Below are 13,541 nucleotides of genomic sequence, written 5' to 3'. Positions count from 1 at the left end.
TACCTCGATACACAGGCCACGATACAATACATATCTCGATACAGTGCACTTTCGATTCGATATGATATATTTCAAATGGATTTGATACGGTTCAATAAAAAATAAAGGCTAAATCGTGGCTGTGATACTAAAAGGCTTTGTTAAATCACTTCTTGTGCAAAGTTCATCTAAAACACAAACATTTTAATCCTCAAAACATTAAAAATGTCAAATGTGTCGCATAAACGAGTTTCCTTTCACTCCACAAGCAACAAAACTGTAGCACTGTAACAAAAAAATTTAGTGAAACACACCTAAAAATACTCTTGGTGAAATATCGATAGAGTAGCCCACGGTATCGATACTGTATCATTGCATTAAACGATACGATATATCGATATTCCGATATTTTTGCACACCTCTACAAACTCTGCATATTTAGGCGAGGTTCTTCTCTGAAACTGAAAATGCTCTGAACTTAGTCCATTCACCTTCACTAGAATCATGTGGATAATTTAAGACCTGTAATTGCTCTCTACTGAACAAAACTGCTATATGATATCACAAGGTGAAACAGAGCATTTTGAGCTTGTAGACAGACTTGTAGACAGCCTAATAATAAAGGATTACTCAAACAAAACTCCAGGTATGTTTTTGAGGAGGTAACAACATTCTAACACGGCATAAAGCTCACAAGAGTAAATGTTGCATTTTTAACATAATAAAGAGTGGAATATATTCATTATTAAACTGTCTGCAGCTCAAATGTTAACATACTCCCAAAAAAATAAGTTAACTGCTAGTGCATAATAAAGGTCCACATATGATAAATATTGAACAAAAAATATTTTTTCATATTAATCATGTTTAATAATAACATAACATAGTAATTATTATTATTATGGCAGGACAAACTATGCCTTCCTGTGCCTTCATTTATTAAATGTTTGTGCTAGAATTGAATACAGTTCAATATAGTATAGAGAGAATCTTATTTGGCATCTAGACCTTTGCCAGTTTCTACAGTGGAGCAGTTAGCTGGAAACATGTTTCACTGTCAATGCCTTTTAATGAGGATGTTGCTGGGAGCATGTAAGGGAAGAAAGTCAAGAACTAGGCAATGGAAAATTACACTTCTGTCTTTGTAGATTTGACATAAACAAAAGCCTGGCTAGAACAAGTGTGTCCACATGGTCTTCAAATGCACAAAGTAGTTCATCATGCTCACTGTCTTGATTGTCAAGAAAATCAATCTGTAAACATGAGAGTGTTGCTGTGTTTGTTTTGGTCAGATCACAGTGAAGGAGAACAGGGAAACGTGAAGCCCATTGTTATTGCACACTGTTATTTTGTTTTGGCGACTGGATAACAAATACAGATGGACTGGATAGCAAAGATTTTAGCTGTCCAAATTCTGCTTTAGTTTTCATTATGCTGTGGTGACTCTAGTGACATATACATGTACCATAACACAAGCTCTGATTTTCACAATTGAATTAGTTTTATTAAATTTGTTTCTTTGTAAACACTTGAACTGAACAATCTTTGAATCGTCTCTCAGACCGCATTGATGATTGATGGCAGGAACACTCTGCAAAAGAAATAAATTACAGAATTCCTTTTATTTGTGACTATTTTCCCCACAGATGTTCTTTTGTTCTTTTTTTTAATAGCATGTGTATGAATTGCAAAACTATTAGGGCATCAAGGCATTATTGTTTAATTAATCAAGAATACAGTACAGTCTGTGATGTTTTCTTCTAATTCCATTTTTTCCCACCATGTGCAAATTATAACCTTTAAAGTGCTATATGAGCACCATGTGGAGAAAATGATTATTTAGTCATCTTTTTAATTATAGTCTACATTTGTATGTGTACTGGGATGTCAGACTCCTGTACAAAGTTTACCACCAACATAGTTACAGATTTGGTCATGCTAAAATGAAAGGGTGGAGCCTAAGTAATGGAAACATACATCATAGTGTAGTATTTCATCTTGGCATAACCAGCAATGCAAATGCTCTGTGCAATACAGTATATGGTACATACTGTAATAAATTAGATGGAACATTTGCTCATTGATGCGGACGATGGCAGTGGCACAGAGACATAAATACATGCAACATTCATAATTCATAGACAAAAGTAACTTTTGTACTATATAGAAGTAAGGAATCATTAGATTTATATAGCACCTTTCAAGATACCCAAAGCTTTTCACAGAGCATTATTCATTTACTCCAAACTCAGTGGTGGTAGCCTCAGTGGCAAGGCTGCCAATCTAGGCCATCGTCTGCTCCGACCACCACTAACACTCATGCACATTCCACGTTCATACTAGGCGATGTAGGTGAAGTGCCTTGCCTAAGGACACAATAACACCTGATTTTCCGAGTGGTCTCCCATCCAAGTACTAACCATGCCTAGCCTAGTAGATTTCATTTTACGAACAAACCGGCTGGTAAAATAGGTAGTCAGTGTGTTTTGTATATAAGTTTGGTTAGAAATTATTCATTTTTATATTATTTAAATTTAACTTGTAGCACAAACCACATCTACCCAGTTTACATCCATTTGTATTTGTCCACCTGTACTCACTATGCTCACACAGCAGTGTTTAGCATAGCCTCCTTCAGCATAGACTGTAGTGAGATAAAGACACAAACACAGGCCATCTGCACTCCCTAGCCTTTCATGTGTGTTTTCATGAATGACAGTGAGGCCTCTGTTCACTCTCCAGTCCTCACTACTGCAGCCTCAGCTCCTCTTGATCTCCAGATGACAGCTCTTTGGAGGACCTCAAATCACAAATGTTCAGATCCATTTATCTCTTTATAAAATGGGCCGGCTGTATTATGACCTAATGTGTATGTAAAGATACAAATGTATAGTCAGATTTTTCCATCAATAAAAATACAGCTAAATTTTTGCAACCTGTCATCGTAATGTACTTTTTTACTATACAATGAGTAAAGATCTTATAATACTGCTTTATAAGGCATGCTGTGGCTGCAAACTTAGGCTTCTGGTTGGCCTCTCTTCATAACAGTTCATGCAATTGCACACATACTACCAGGGTGAGCATAAATTGTTGCTGCAGAGTCCATCTTGTTTTTAGGGCGAAACTGACCAAGGCTGCCCTCCCTTATTGACATCCCTTATGTTTTTAAAGCATGGCTTCTTATAACCATGTAAATATTATGTAAATAAGGATTAAGATTATGCCACTTCATGCCTTCTTTTAGTCAACAAATCACTGCACAGGGCATGTCTTTAACCAACATACTGCTCTACTGTACATTTACTTTATAGTACTGCAGGGACATAACTTCTTAGTATGATTACTTTATGTACCATAGTGGTATTATTTGACGAAATACATTTGATTGCTTTCTTGGCCTTCCAGTGTCAGAAGCGCTGGGCTGTGTGTCTCCAGCAAGCAGCACAGTTGAGTGGGGTATGGCGGACAGCTGTTGGCTCTGTCCCGGCACTGCTGCTGCTGGATCAACGTTAGCAGCTCTTCCTGGACATGTTTGAAATGCCCCAGCTGTAATGTATTGTGCTGCTTTTCATTTGATTTATGCTTATTTATGGAAGGCCTCCCCGTAATGTGTGCGCTAACAGCCGTGCCTGTGTGTGAGAGGGCGACTGAAAGCAAAAATGTGTTTTGAGCTGTTTTCTGCCTCTGCACCTTTCTTTGAGGGACCTTTTTGGCAGAAGAGGGCAGGGGGTGAGCACTTTGCTGGCAGGGGAATCGAACCAGTTGAAATCCAGAAATTAGCTCACTGTGAAAGAGCGTGCTTTTCTCCCTTGCTTTTGCCTCTCGAAGAATATTGAGTAAAAGCATTGCATTCCCGTGCCTTGCTCTCATGTTTTCCACTTGCCTTTTTGGTTTTGTTATTGTTGTTTGAAACTGAGACCTTCGTTCATGATAATTAGTTAAGAAGTTTGTTCTAACCATGGCGACTTGGCTTAATTGATGACAACTTAACTTTCCTCCTTTGGTGTTTCTATGGGAGTTCTGTTGTTAAGAATAACAAGTTTGTTCATTGTGGCACGTGTAGGGCCATGCAATAACTTCTGACATTTATAATACTTTTACCATCATTAAAAGAAAAATAAAAGTGGATAGTTTTCATTAGTGTCTTTGCTTTTTTCTCTTTCATCTTTTTTAAGTTTAACTAGATTTAGTGTCACATAACAGTAAAGCTGCTAACACAAATCATGTTAATGACCTGTAGAAGACAGTTTACATGGGAACTCCACAATGACAAAGTTTGAGTCAGGCATTGGCAAAATCATTTTAAATATGTCTTCCAGTGTAAATGCTTCTTGTCTGTTCTTTTTGTGATTTAATGTTTTCAAATATTGTCTCATACGGGATTAGAACTAGATTAAGGCATGATTCACTATGTTAAGATTTATTTGTAACCTTTTCAACTGTATCTCAATTTTAATCCAATTCTTTTTTCAAACCTGGGAAAAATAGTTCACAGCATACAACATGCTTCAGTTTTAGTGTACAAACTTGTCAGATGCAGTCAATGTTCCTTGACCAGCAATATTATTTTGAAAATACTGCCTGTAAAATATTGTGTATTTTTTAATATAAACTTCCATTCTGTCCTCCTCCAGGTCCAGCTATTGTATGAACTGTTTCTGTCCTGGAGCTCCACTTGGGCCCGTCTGCAGAAACGTGGCTTCCTACGTCAAACTTCCAACATCCCAGAGACGCCTGTAGTGGGCGCTCCATCCTCCCCTGTGCGCAGCAGTGCTGGAACTGCCCCACCGGACACCAGCACCTGTAGTCCCTCTGCAGACTTTGGCTCCCCCACTGAGGTTAGCATTTGAGATCCATTTAGGATTTAGTATGTACTCTTTTTTTTTTTTTGTTTATAGTTAGAGTTAGAGTTAGAGTTAGAGTTAGAATTATAGTTAGTTAGTTAGTTAGTATAGGCAGTTAGTCAAAAAATAGAGAGAAAAAGAAATCTCCCTTTAAAAAAAAAAACATTTACACTTTTAAAAGTTGAATATGTAATTTTCTGGGGACGCTTCACTTGATCAAGTGTATGGACAAATAAAGGTAAAACTGTTCTTTGGAAAATCCTCCATAGAGATAGATATGTTTTATGGCATACTGTGGAAGACTACATTCAGAGAAACATTTCCATGAAAACAAGCAGGATTCGGTTGGCTTGGTAAGATTTATTTGGAGGCTGCATGTCCTTCTGGTGCATTCTCTTTTTCCACCACCCAAACACATGTAATGCTCTAGTTGTAGTCTTTATTTTATCAATAACATTTCTCCATTGTTTTATAACCACTTAATGTTGAATCTTTTAATCCAATTAAGTCCCTGAGTCCTCTACAGGGACTTCTCATAACACAAGGGTATTTACATCACCAGCTAAATGATGTCTTCAGATATGTAAATATAGTATTTTTGCAGCAAGACCTTGCAATTTATCTAAGCAGTCTGTTTTATTTGGGAATGGTGTACAAAGCTGGAAAAATTTAATCAGCCCTCATGTTTCTTTATATTTTTTTCCTTCTCCAAAACAGATACGCAGATAGACTAAGAGCTCTGTTTCAATCTTGTGTGCCTGGCCATGATTGAGTATAAACCTGCTTCTTAATTTGTGGAAAACAATAACCTGTGTTTACATTTTTGCTCAGTTAAAATATCCAATGGAGAAGAAATATGACCTGCCGTGGTCCATGCAGTCGTGTGCAAAGCTAACAGAAAAAGCGTGTACTCTGCATTTTTTATCACATATTTTTCCTCCAGCCCCAAGGTGGTACTTAGACCTGCTCAAAGGCCCAGGGCTGCTGCCTCCTGTCAGCACAGTAGCACTCACTGCTGCTACCTGGGGCTCTGTAATGTTAAGTCCTTTAGGAGCATCTGCGTAATGTTTTTAGAAATATGAATGCATAAACAGGACAGTGTTTATGGTACTGTTTGAGTTTGTCATCCCATGGTAACCCTTGATTTAATGTTTTGTGATCACCTGGGCCTTGTCAGCAGTAACGAGTCCAAATGAATCACACCCCCACTATTATATGACCTAGGAATAGACACACAGGCATGTCCCAAATACTATCCTGAGAATACATTATAGTTTTATTAGTCAATATATTGCAGGACAAATAAACAATCCACCTTGCCTTTCAATAATGGAATAAGATATTTAGAAATAATTACCTACATAAAACTCAAAAGGCCCATCAGTATAGAATGATCCATTCTGATGTCATTTTAATAGTTTTTAATACTAGACATAAAAGTGTTAAATGAATTAGAAGTAACATGCCAAAGCTTCAGGTCCAAGATTACTTTTTCATTCAAGTGCAGCTCAGTAATGCTGTTTTAAGGTTATATGAGAATCACAGTGATAAACTATGCCACGAGTGTTGCTCAGAAACACATGTGTTTTGTATAACTGGATATGCATCTCTGCCTGCATTTGCTTCTATGTGATGGTGAGTGCTTTTCTTGCATCATTTGTGGGACTCCTGCTACAGTACATCTGAGAGGGGCCCCTGACAGCCCACTTGTCACTGTTTACCTAAGTACAAACACTGGTAGAAGTGTTTGGTCCTCAGGGAGGCTGGGTGATTGAGCAAGAATGTAGGAGCTGTTTTGATAAGTCTCAGCACCAGTGGCAGGACTCACTCCCCAAATCCCTGCCCTCACCACCCACTACACTGCCTCTTCAGGGCCCCACCTGGCTCCCTGTAAGCAGAGATGGGGGATATGTGTTGTACAGGGGCTATATTAAGTACTGGCTGGTGTACAATGTAATAATGTCACACTCTTAGATGGGAGTCAGTTGTCAATATTCCAGGATTCTATATGTGTTTTTATTTTTATCACAAATCATCACTTATACTGTGATTAAACTAGACTGAAGTGACTTACCTCAAACATAACAACTACACAGTATACAGGTGACATTTAAACATTCAACCCCTTTTAATACTGTCAACCTTTTATTGTATGAAGAAATAATGATGAGATGAAATGGCTACAAGTTACATAGTTTTGAAAGTTTAAAATGTGCACTATGTAATTTTTTTGGTAGGGTCTGCTTGTTTCTGTGGATATGTCATGGCTCTGCCTGGAATGTTCCACAGTATGACTTTAAACAGCTTTACCTTACATTTATTCAATAACAGGTGGTTTTATAGCTCAAGTATACCTAGAAATACAAGCATTCTGACTGTGAGTGGGTTTGCCACTCCTCAGATCTGACCTGTAACCTGGTCTGGTTTGGCCTCCATGAAGATAGACAAGGTTTTATACCATACTGTGAAACATTCCAGACAAGCAATAACATTTCGATGAAGAAAAACCTCCACCAGGAAAGTTACTCAATGCAAAACAAAACATAGATTTTTTTTTAATCTAGTCTCCATTGGCTTAGGTGCCGTTTTCTTTTATAACATCATCATTATCCATTATTCCTGTTCCTTATAGCCTCTCCTTCTTCCCTCCTTCTTTAACCTGTCCGCTGCTCCTGATGGTATGACCCTCCAGCCCGCTGTTGTCTTCCAGTGTTTGGGTCTTCCTGATGAGCAAAGACAAACGCTGCAGAGAAAATAAACCCAGATCCTCCGGCGTTTACAGCACAGAGGCCCAGGAATTAAACTGTATATGTTACATCTTGGCTTTAGAAGGTGTGGGAAAATAGCTCCTTCTCAAATTATGTGGATTGGTGTTTTAGGGGGCCCAATCTGGCAACTTGCAAACGTGGCAAAAGCCCCCTCGACCTGTGTGCCTCTAGCTGTTTTAAACTTTAGGCCTTTCATACAATGACATGCTTTTTCCACTGCAATATAATGTTAAAAATCCTCCTTAATAAAACAACTTCACGCATGGTAAAACTTCTCGTATTAAACAGAGTTCCAAGGAACTCCAAACTACTTTCAGTTCAGGTGTAGCAATGTAAATTAATTTTCTGGGTTTCATTAGTGCCTCCAATAATAACTTGTGGTGACCTAATTGAATATGTCATTGATCATTTTGGCAGAAATTGTTAAGAATTGTATTTAGAGTTATACCTCTTAATTGTGGTCCAAGGTTTTTTTTGTTTAATTCTTGTGTATTCTTTTCTTTTTAATATTTTTTTTATTATATAGTTGAAATTTAATGTTTTGGGCAGTAAAATTGAATCTGTACTGAAAATTTGTTATTTTAAACTGATAACATTTTACCCTGACTCTGTGGTTTATAATGCCAAATATGTGAAGGCCGAATGAGATTTGTAGTAATTGTGTGATAGCAGCATTGGTTCATATTGGGACACTGGAATAGCTGTGTCTGATTCTTCTGTGAAATCTCTTAGTCCTACTCAGCGCTTGGAGCTTCCCACAGCACCAGCGGCTGGCTCCTGTTTCCACACATGACATTATGGAGCTTAATCCAAGTGACTGGCCAGAACCGTAAACTAAACACTCGTAACCACACACACACTCTCACAAGGCAGACACTGGGCCGTGTTTTGACTCTTGCTCAACAATAATTAGGCCCCAAATGGCACTTGACAGTACAATATCTCTCATTTGGACTGAAGGCCATCATTATTACAGTGCTCATGTTACTCATGCCCATAAAGCAGAGCCAGTAACGTCATACTTAAATAATAGTGAATTATGTCTCCGCTGCAACTACTTAATTCGTCTGTCTGTACTACTGTTAGCCATTGTTGAGTTCTACTTCTTGACACAGTACAGTTGTTTCCCTGCATTTGCTTAACCTTTCCTACTTTATTTTATCTAAAATTTCAAAAATAACATACATTTTGTAATCATCCCCTATTCTTAAATAAATTGCCAAGGATCAAGAATAAATTTTCACTTCCCAGTATTGCTGTCACATTTAACCTGATCAGTAATTTGAATTCTCACGATACTTGTGAGTTCACAACACGAGAATCCATTGATCAGGCTTGGGCCACCAGTGGTTTAGATCAATCACATGGTTGCAATGTAGTTTGAGGCAGCAGTGCTGAAGGATGTACTTGTAGAATATTTAATCAGAAATACTCATTTTGTTTTCAAAATCGTGCAGATGGGAGCACTTTGTCCATTTGTGGATGGGAAAGATGTATGAGCCCTTCTCTCAACTGATGTAAAAAAGTTTGTTTTCTCTGCTTGTTCTGCAGTTGTGATACTTCAATCAGTCAACTTCAAATATTCGTCATAACATTCTGCCTTTTTCTGCTCTCTTTTAGCAAGAGACATTTCGGACTGATAAATCTGTAGAAATCAGTTCACAGTGCTACACATTGACTCTGACTGACACTTTTGTACATTAATATAAAACTAATTCAAATCTATAAAGCAGTGATTGTCCTTCTAATCTGAGTTTAAACCTACAGTGCTTTAATAGACTTGCTTCTACAAGTTTTTAATTGAGAAAGTCTAATTTGCAGTAACCACAACCACCCTGAGTAACCACAACAAACTGCCATTCCCACTGTAAAGACAAGAGCTAAGAACTACTAGGCAAGTTTGTTTGCAGCCCCTTTCACTTTCTAAGTCAGCCACACAGATAAATGTTTGGGAAATGCATTATCCAGGAAGAGATAAAAATCCAACCGGTCCCTTGCTGTCCACCAGTGTGTTCTGCCAAACCTCCTGTGATGAGTCAAGAGCTCAGTGAAGGCCTCATCTGCTGTATCCTGGCTGCCTCTGCGCTGCCCCCACCTCCGGCCCGCACTTCCCTTCGCTCTCCCAGGCTGCTGATCGTGTGTGTCCTGGCCTCTGCAGTGAAAGCAGCCCCCGTGGGTGACAATGGCCTGTATTTCTTGGGTTAACACAAATGACAGCTCCGCACAGTGGTCCCTTTTAGCACTACGAATTGGAGGAACAGCACTGCTCACCAGACACTGATGTCATCTACACAGGGAAAGGCTTGAAAGGCTGTGGTGGCTTTGTTATGGCTACATGCACAACACAACAACACTGTGGACTAATTAGACATGTGCACAAAAGGCCCATGTGTTTGGTTCTTTGTCTGTTGATGGAGATGAAAAATAGTGTAAAAAACGTGACACACATATTTTCATTTTTCAGGGAGATTCTGTACCAACTGGAGATGACAGTCCATTCGCTGATACAGTCACTCTGGAGCAGAAGACCAGCACCATTGGAGGCACCAGCGGGAAGGTCAGCCTGTGGATGCAGTGGATGTTACCAAAAGTCACTGTCAAACTTTATGCTCCTGATCCAGCTGCCAAGAAAACAGGTACTTGGTCCTGTCATATTTGTATTGGTCAACTCAGGTGATAACAGTACATATTGTCATCCCTATTCCTTACATACTGTCTTTACTAAAGCTACAAAAACATGAGGAATTATGAAAACTATATGAACAAGCTTTTAGTTTTGCATTGATGCTTTTCTACAGTAATCCCCGAATGTTACTCTCTCTATGGTAACACATAGCCAAGTGTAAAATAAAGGGCACTATAGTGTAACATGTACAATAGATCCAAATATGGACAAAACCAAGAATAAAGATGAGCTAAACACTTGCATTAGGCTGATAATTACCTTTCAGTTCCCTCTTTATGAAGTGGTTCAAATCTTTAAAAATGTTTCTCTGTGTATTTAGAAATAGCGCTTGATATATTGCGGAGGTTTCTGGTTCACTCATTAAAACGATAAAAATGTCCACAAAGCGTGTTATTATCTCACATGAAACTGTTTAGTCCATCTGCATAGTTCATTGAGTGTGCAGCTTAAACTCATTAGGACCTCTTTGGAAGATATTTCAGAATTAGGAAGACCATTCACTGATTTTTGATGCACCATCTGTCCTGTACAGGAAGCATTTCATATTTCTTAGGATTGCTGTAGCGCCTAATTATGTGATCACCTCCTCCCTACCGATTCAGACCTGCCCTTCTGTGGAAAGGATCTGCAGCTGGGAAAAGTGGGGATTGGTGAGAGAAGACAAATAAATAAATGGGTGATGAATCCTGAGCGAACGGCCTCTTGTCCCCTTTAGATTTACTAGGGTGATGAAAGGCTAGATTTACCTTTAATTGGTGTCTGTAATGTTTAGCATCTGCCAGCCAGATCACCCAGCTTAAGGTCTTTAACCATGGAAACATATCTGAAGACCTCACAGAGATGGTTTGACTTAGAAACATCCTAAATAGGCATTACTTTGGATTTGGGGTAATATGTGCCATCTGAGTTGAAAGATGAAGATACCACCATCATTTTATGTGAGCAGCGTGCAACAAAATCAAAGCAGAGTTTTGTATGTAACATGTCAGAAGACTGTGGTGTGTGTGCATAGTATATTAACAGGCCAATATCATTCCGATTTCATTCCTGAAGATAAGCAAGCCACATATATGGTTACATCTAATCTACCATGATGTAATGTGTTTTTCAGCTGCAAAGGGAATGTGTGTCTCTGTAAAGGGGAGGGAAACAGCTCATGTAGATGTACTGGTCCACAGATATGGTGCAAAGCCAGTATGTGTTGGAAGACTAGACCTTGAAACAAGAGGCTCAGCTCAATTTCAATGTTAAAATCAACTAAGGCAGAAAACTTTGACTTTTGGAAATCATAATGAAAGTTTAATAAGAAGATCCCAAGGATTTTCCAAGGATTTCCAATGGTGAATTTAGAAAACAAACACGTCCAAATCAGTGGTGTGTCATATGAATTGCTCTGTACCTAACAACTTTCCTTTCCTCACCGTATCCACAATAAAGCAGACAGTCCTTGTTTTTCAGTTTTAATATGTGTGTCTTGGAATCACTTAAAGGCAACAGTACGGCAACAGTACAACAACAACCACAACCTCAAGCCTGCTGTCCATTTTTCCCAAGCTCCCCGTTGATTGTGGGTCCTGTTCAGTGGAAACAATGAGGAAAAGTACCAGGCTTCGTTCAATACATAGTTAATCAGTGCTTGTATGGAGTTTAAACACTTTCCCTGCAGTGGGTGGGTTTGTTTTTATAAGAGGTGCACTGAGGCATTCAGATACAGGCCTAAGTACTGATGAGAAAATGTCCAAGGCTATTGGACCGGACTGAACAGTGCATATTTAGTAGGTATGAGGACATCCATCCTCAAAATGAACAGATGAAAGCTATGTGGCTGTTTTCCTAGCTTAGATTTTTATAAGCAATGTTAGATCGTGCTTGTGGTTTTATGTGATATGCACATTAATTAGATGCTTACATTGGGGTCTACTGTCAGGTTACCACTACCTTCATTATGGAAAAGATGAAATGTGAACCTGTTTGCTTTTGGTGAAAAATCCATCAATGCAAATTCTCTTTTACGCCATTAAAGCTCACAGTGAACTAACTAAGGAAAGTATGGGCTTTATGTTTTAGTTTTTAGTATTAGTATTTAGTATTTTAGTCCATTTAATATGGAGAAACTGCCAATGCACCTACATTGCCCATTGCTGGTTTTGATAACCAGTCCCTTGGGTCATGAATTTTTTTGTGCACTGTTATCCATTAATAATTTACATTAATAAACTGGCCCTAAAACATTATTTTTATTGTATGTTTTTACAGAAATCTGTGTCATCAGTGAACTTGAAGACTTGAGTGCCTCTGTGGATGTTCAAGATGTCTACACAAAGGTCAAATGTAAAGTTGGCAGCTTCAACATCGACCACTACAGGTCAAGGTACAGAGAAAAGTCTATAGTTTTTGTTGGTCACTGTTCCTTGCATGCCACATTTTCAAATTAGCACTTCAAATGCATTACAGCGGAGACAAGATGTTTAAAAGGGCGGGTGGATTGACACTTGACAGAGTAATTCAGCACTGACTCAGATTTTACAAGCCCTTTTGGACAATTTCTTCGCCCGGGTTGTCATAATTAATCTAAAAAAACATTAACATATTGTTAGCAACTTATCCACCATGTGATGTTCCACTGTACAGTAATTTATCCCAACCCATGGTCCAGCATGTGATCGTAAGTTCCCACTTCTTTCACTGTAAAAACCCATTGCTTCAGACAACTGGTGACTTTAGTTCAGCTTTTGTTCCTTGACTTTTTAACACAGACTGGCCTCACTGGTTAGCTATTTCATTTTACTATGTCTTCACAGTTCCAAACACTGGTCATTATACATAGCTATTAAGTGTCCATTGCATACATGTGAGGGACCAAGGATCAGGGGGTATTAAAACACTCTAGCCAACATTCCTGAAAATTGCTAGTGTAGACCCTGGGCCCTCCATCTTTATTGTGTTTCTTTATTGTTAATCAGCACTTCCAACTGTGATGGGATAATTGAAATAGATTTTGATTTGCCAGATTTTGAAATGACCTTGGTGGGGTCATGTTAGCGTATCACAAAGGACTGGGGTCAGGGTTGGCTCTGAACTCAGCACTTATAGTGTTTCTCAGACCTCCCTGTTGCAGTGCACTTAGTTGATTTATATGGTGTCAAGCCACATGTGGCACATCCACTGAGCAGTATCTGCGATCAGCCAGCACAGTGACAGGCTGAGGGCCTGTGAGACCCTGGAGGTGTCGAAGGGCGTTACATCTGCGTAGGTTTCTCT

General features: G+C 38.7%; 1 protein-coding gene across 1 annotated transcript in view; it reads left to right on the top strand.

The window, feature by feature from the left end:
- Positions 1 to 13,541, top strand: part of LOC110171426 (intermembrane lipid transfer protein VPS13B) — a 289,785-nt gene that overhangs the window by 112,921 nt on the left and 163,323 nt on the right. The window contains exons 25-27 of the mRNA XM_055163864.1: positions 4,617 to 4,820; positions 10,059 to 10,230; positions 12,537 to 12,651. Of these exons, the coding sequence (XP_055019839.1) occupies positions 4,617 to 4,820; positions 10,059 to 10,230; positions 12,537 to 12,651 (491 nt within the window). The remainder of the gene's footprint in view (positions 1 to 4,616; positions 4,821 to 10,058; positions 10,231 to 12,536; positions 12,652 to 13,541) is intronic.

Source organism: Boleophthalmus pectinirostris, unplaced genomic scaffold, assembly GCF_026225935.1.
Source record: "Boleophthalmus pectinirostris isolate CB_2022bp ecotype Guang Dong unplaced genomic scaffold, ASM2622593v1 HiC_scaffold_6, whole genome shotgun sequence".
Lineage (NCBI taxonomy): Eukaryota > Metazoa > Chordata > Actinopteri > Gobiiformes > Gobiidae > Boleophthalmus > Boleophthalmus pectinirostris.
The sequence above is the reverse complement of the archived record's forward strand: the minus strand, read 5'-3'. Positions and strand labels throughout refer to the sequence as shown.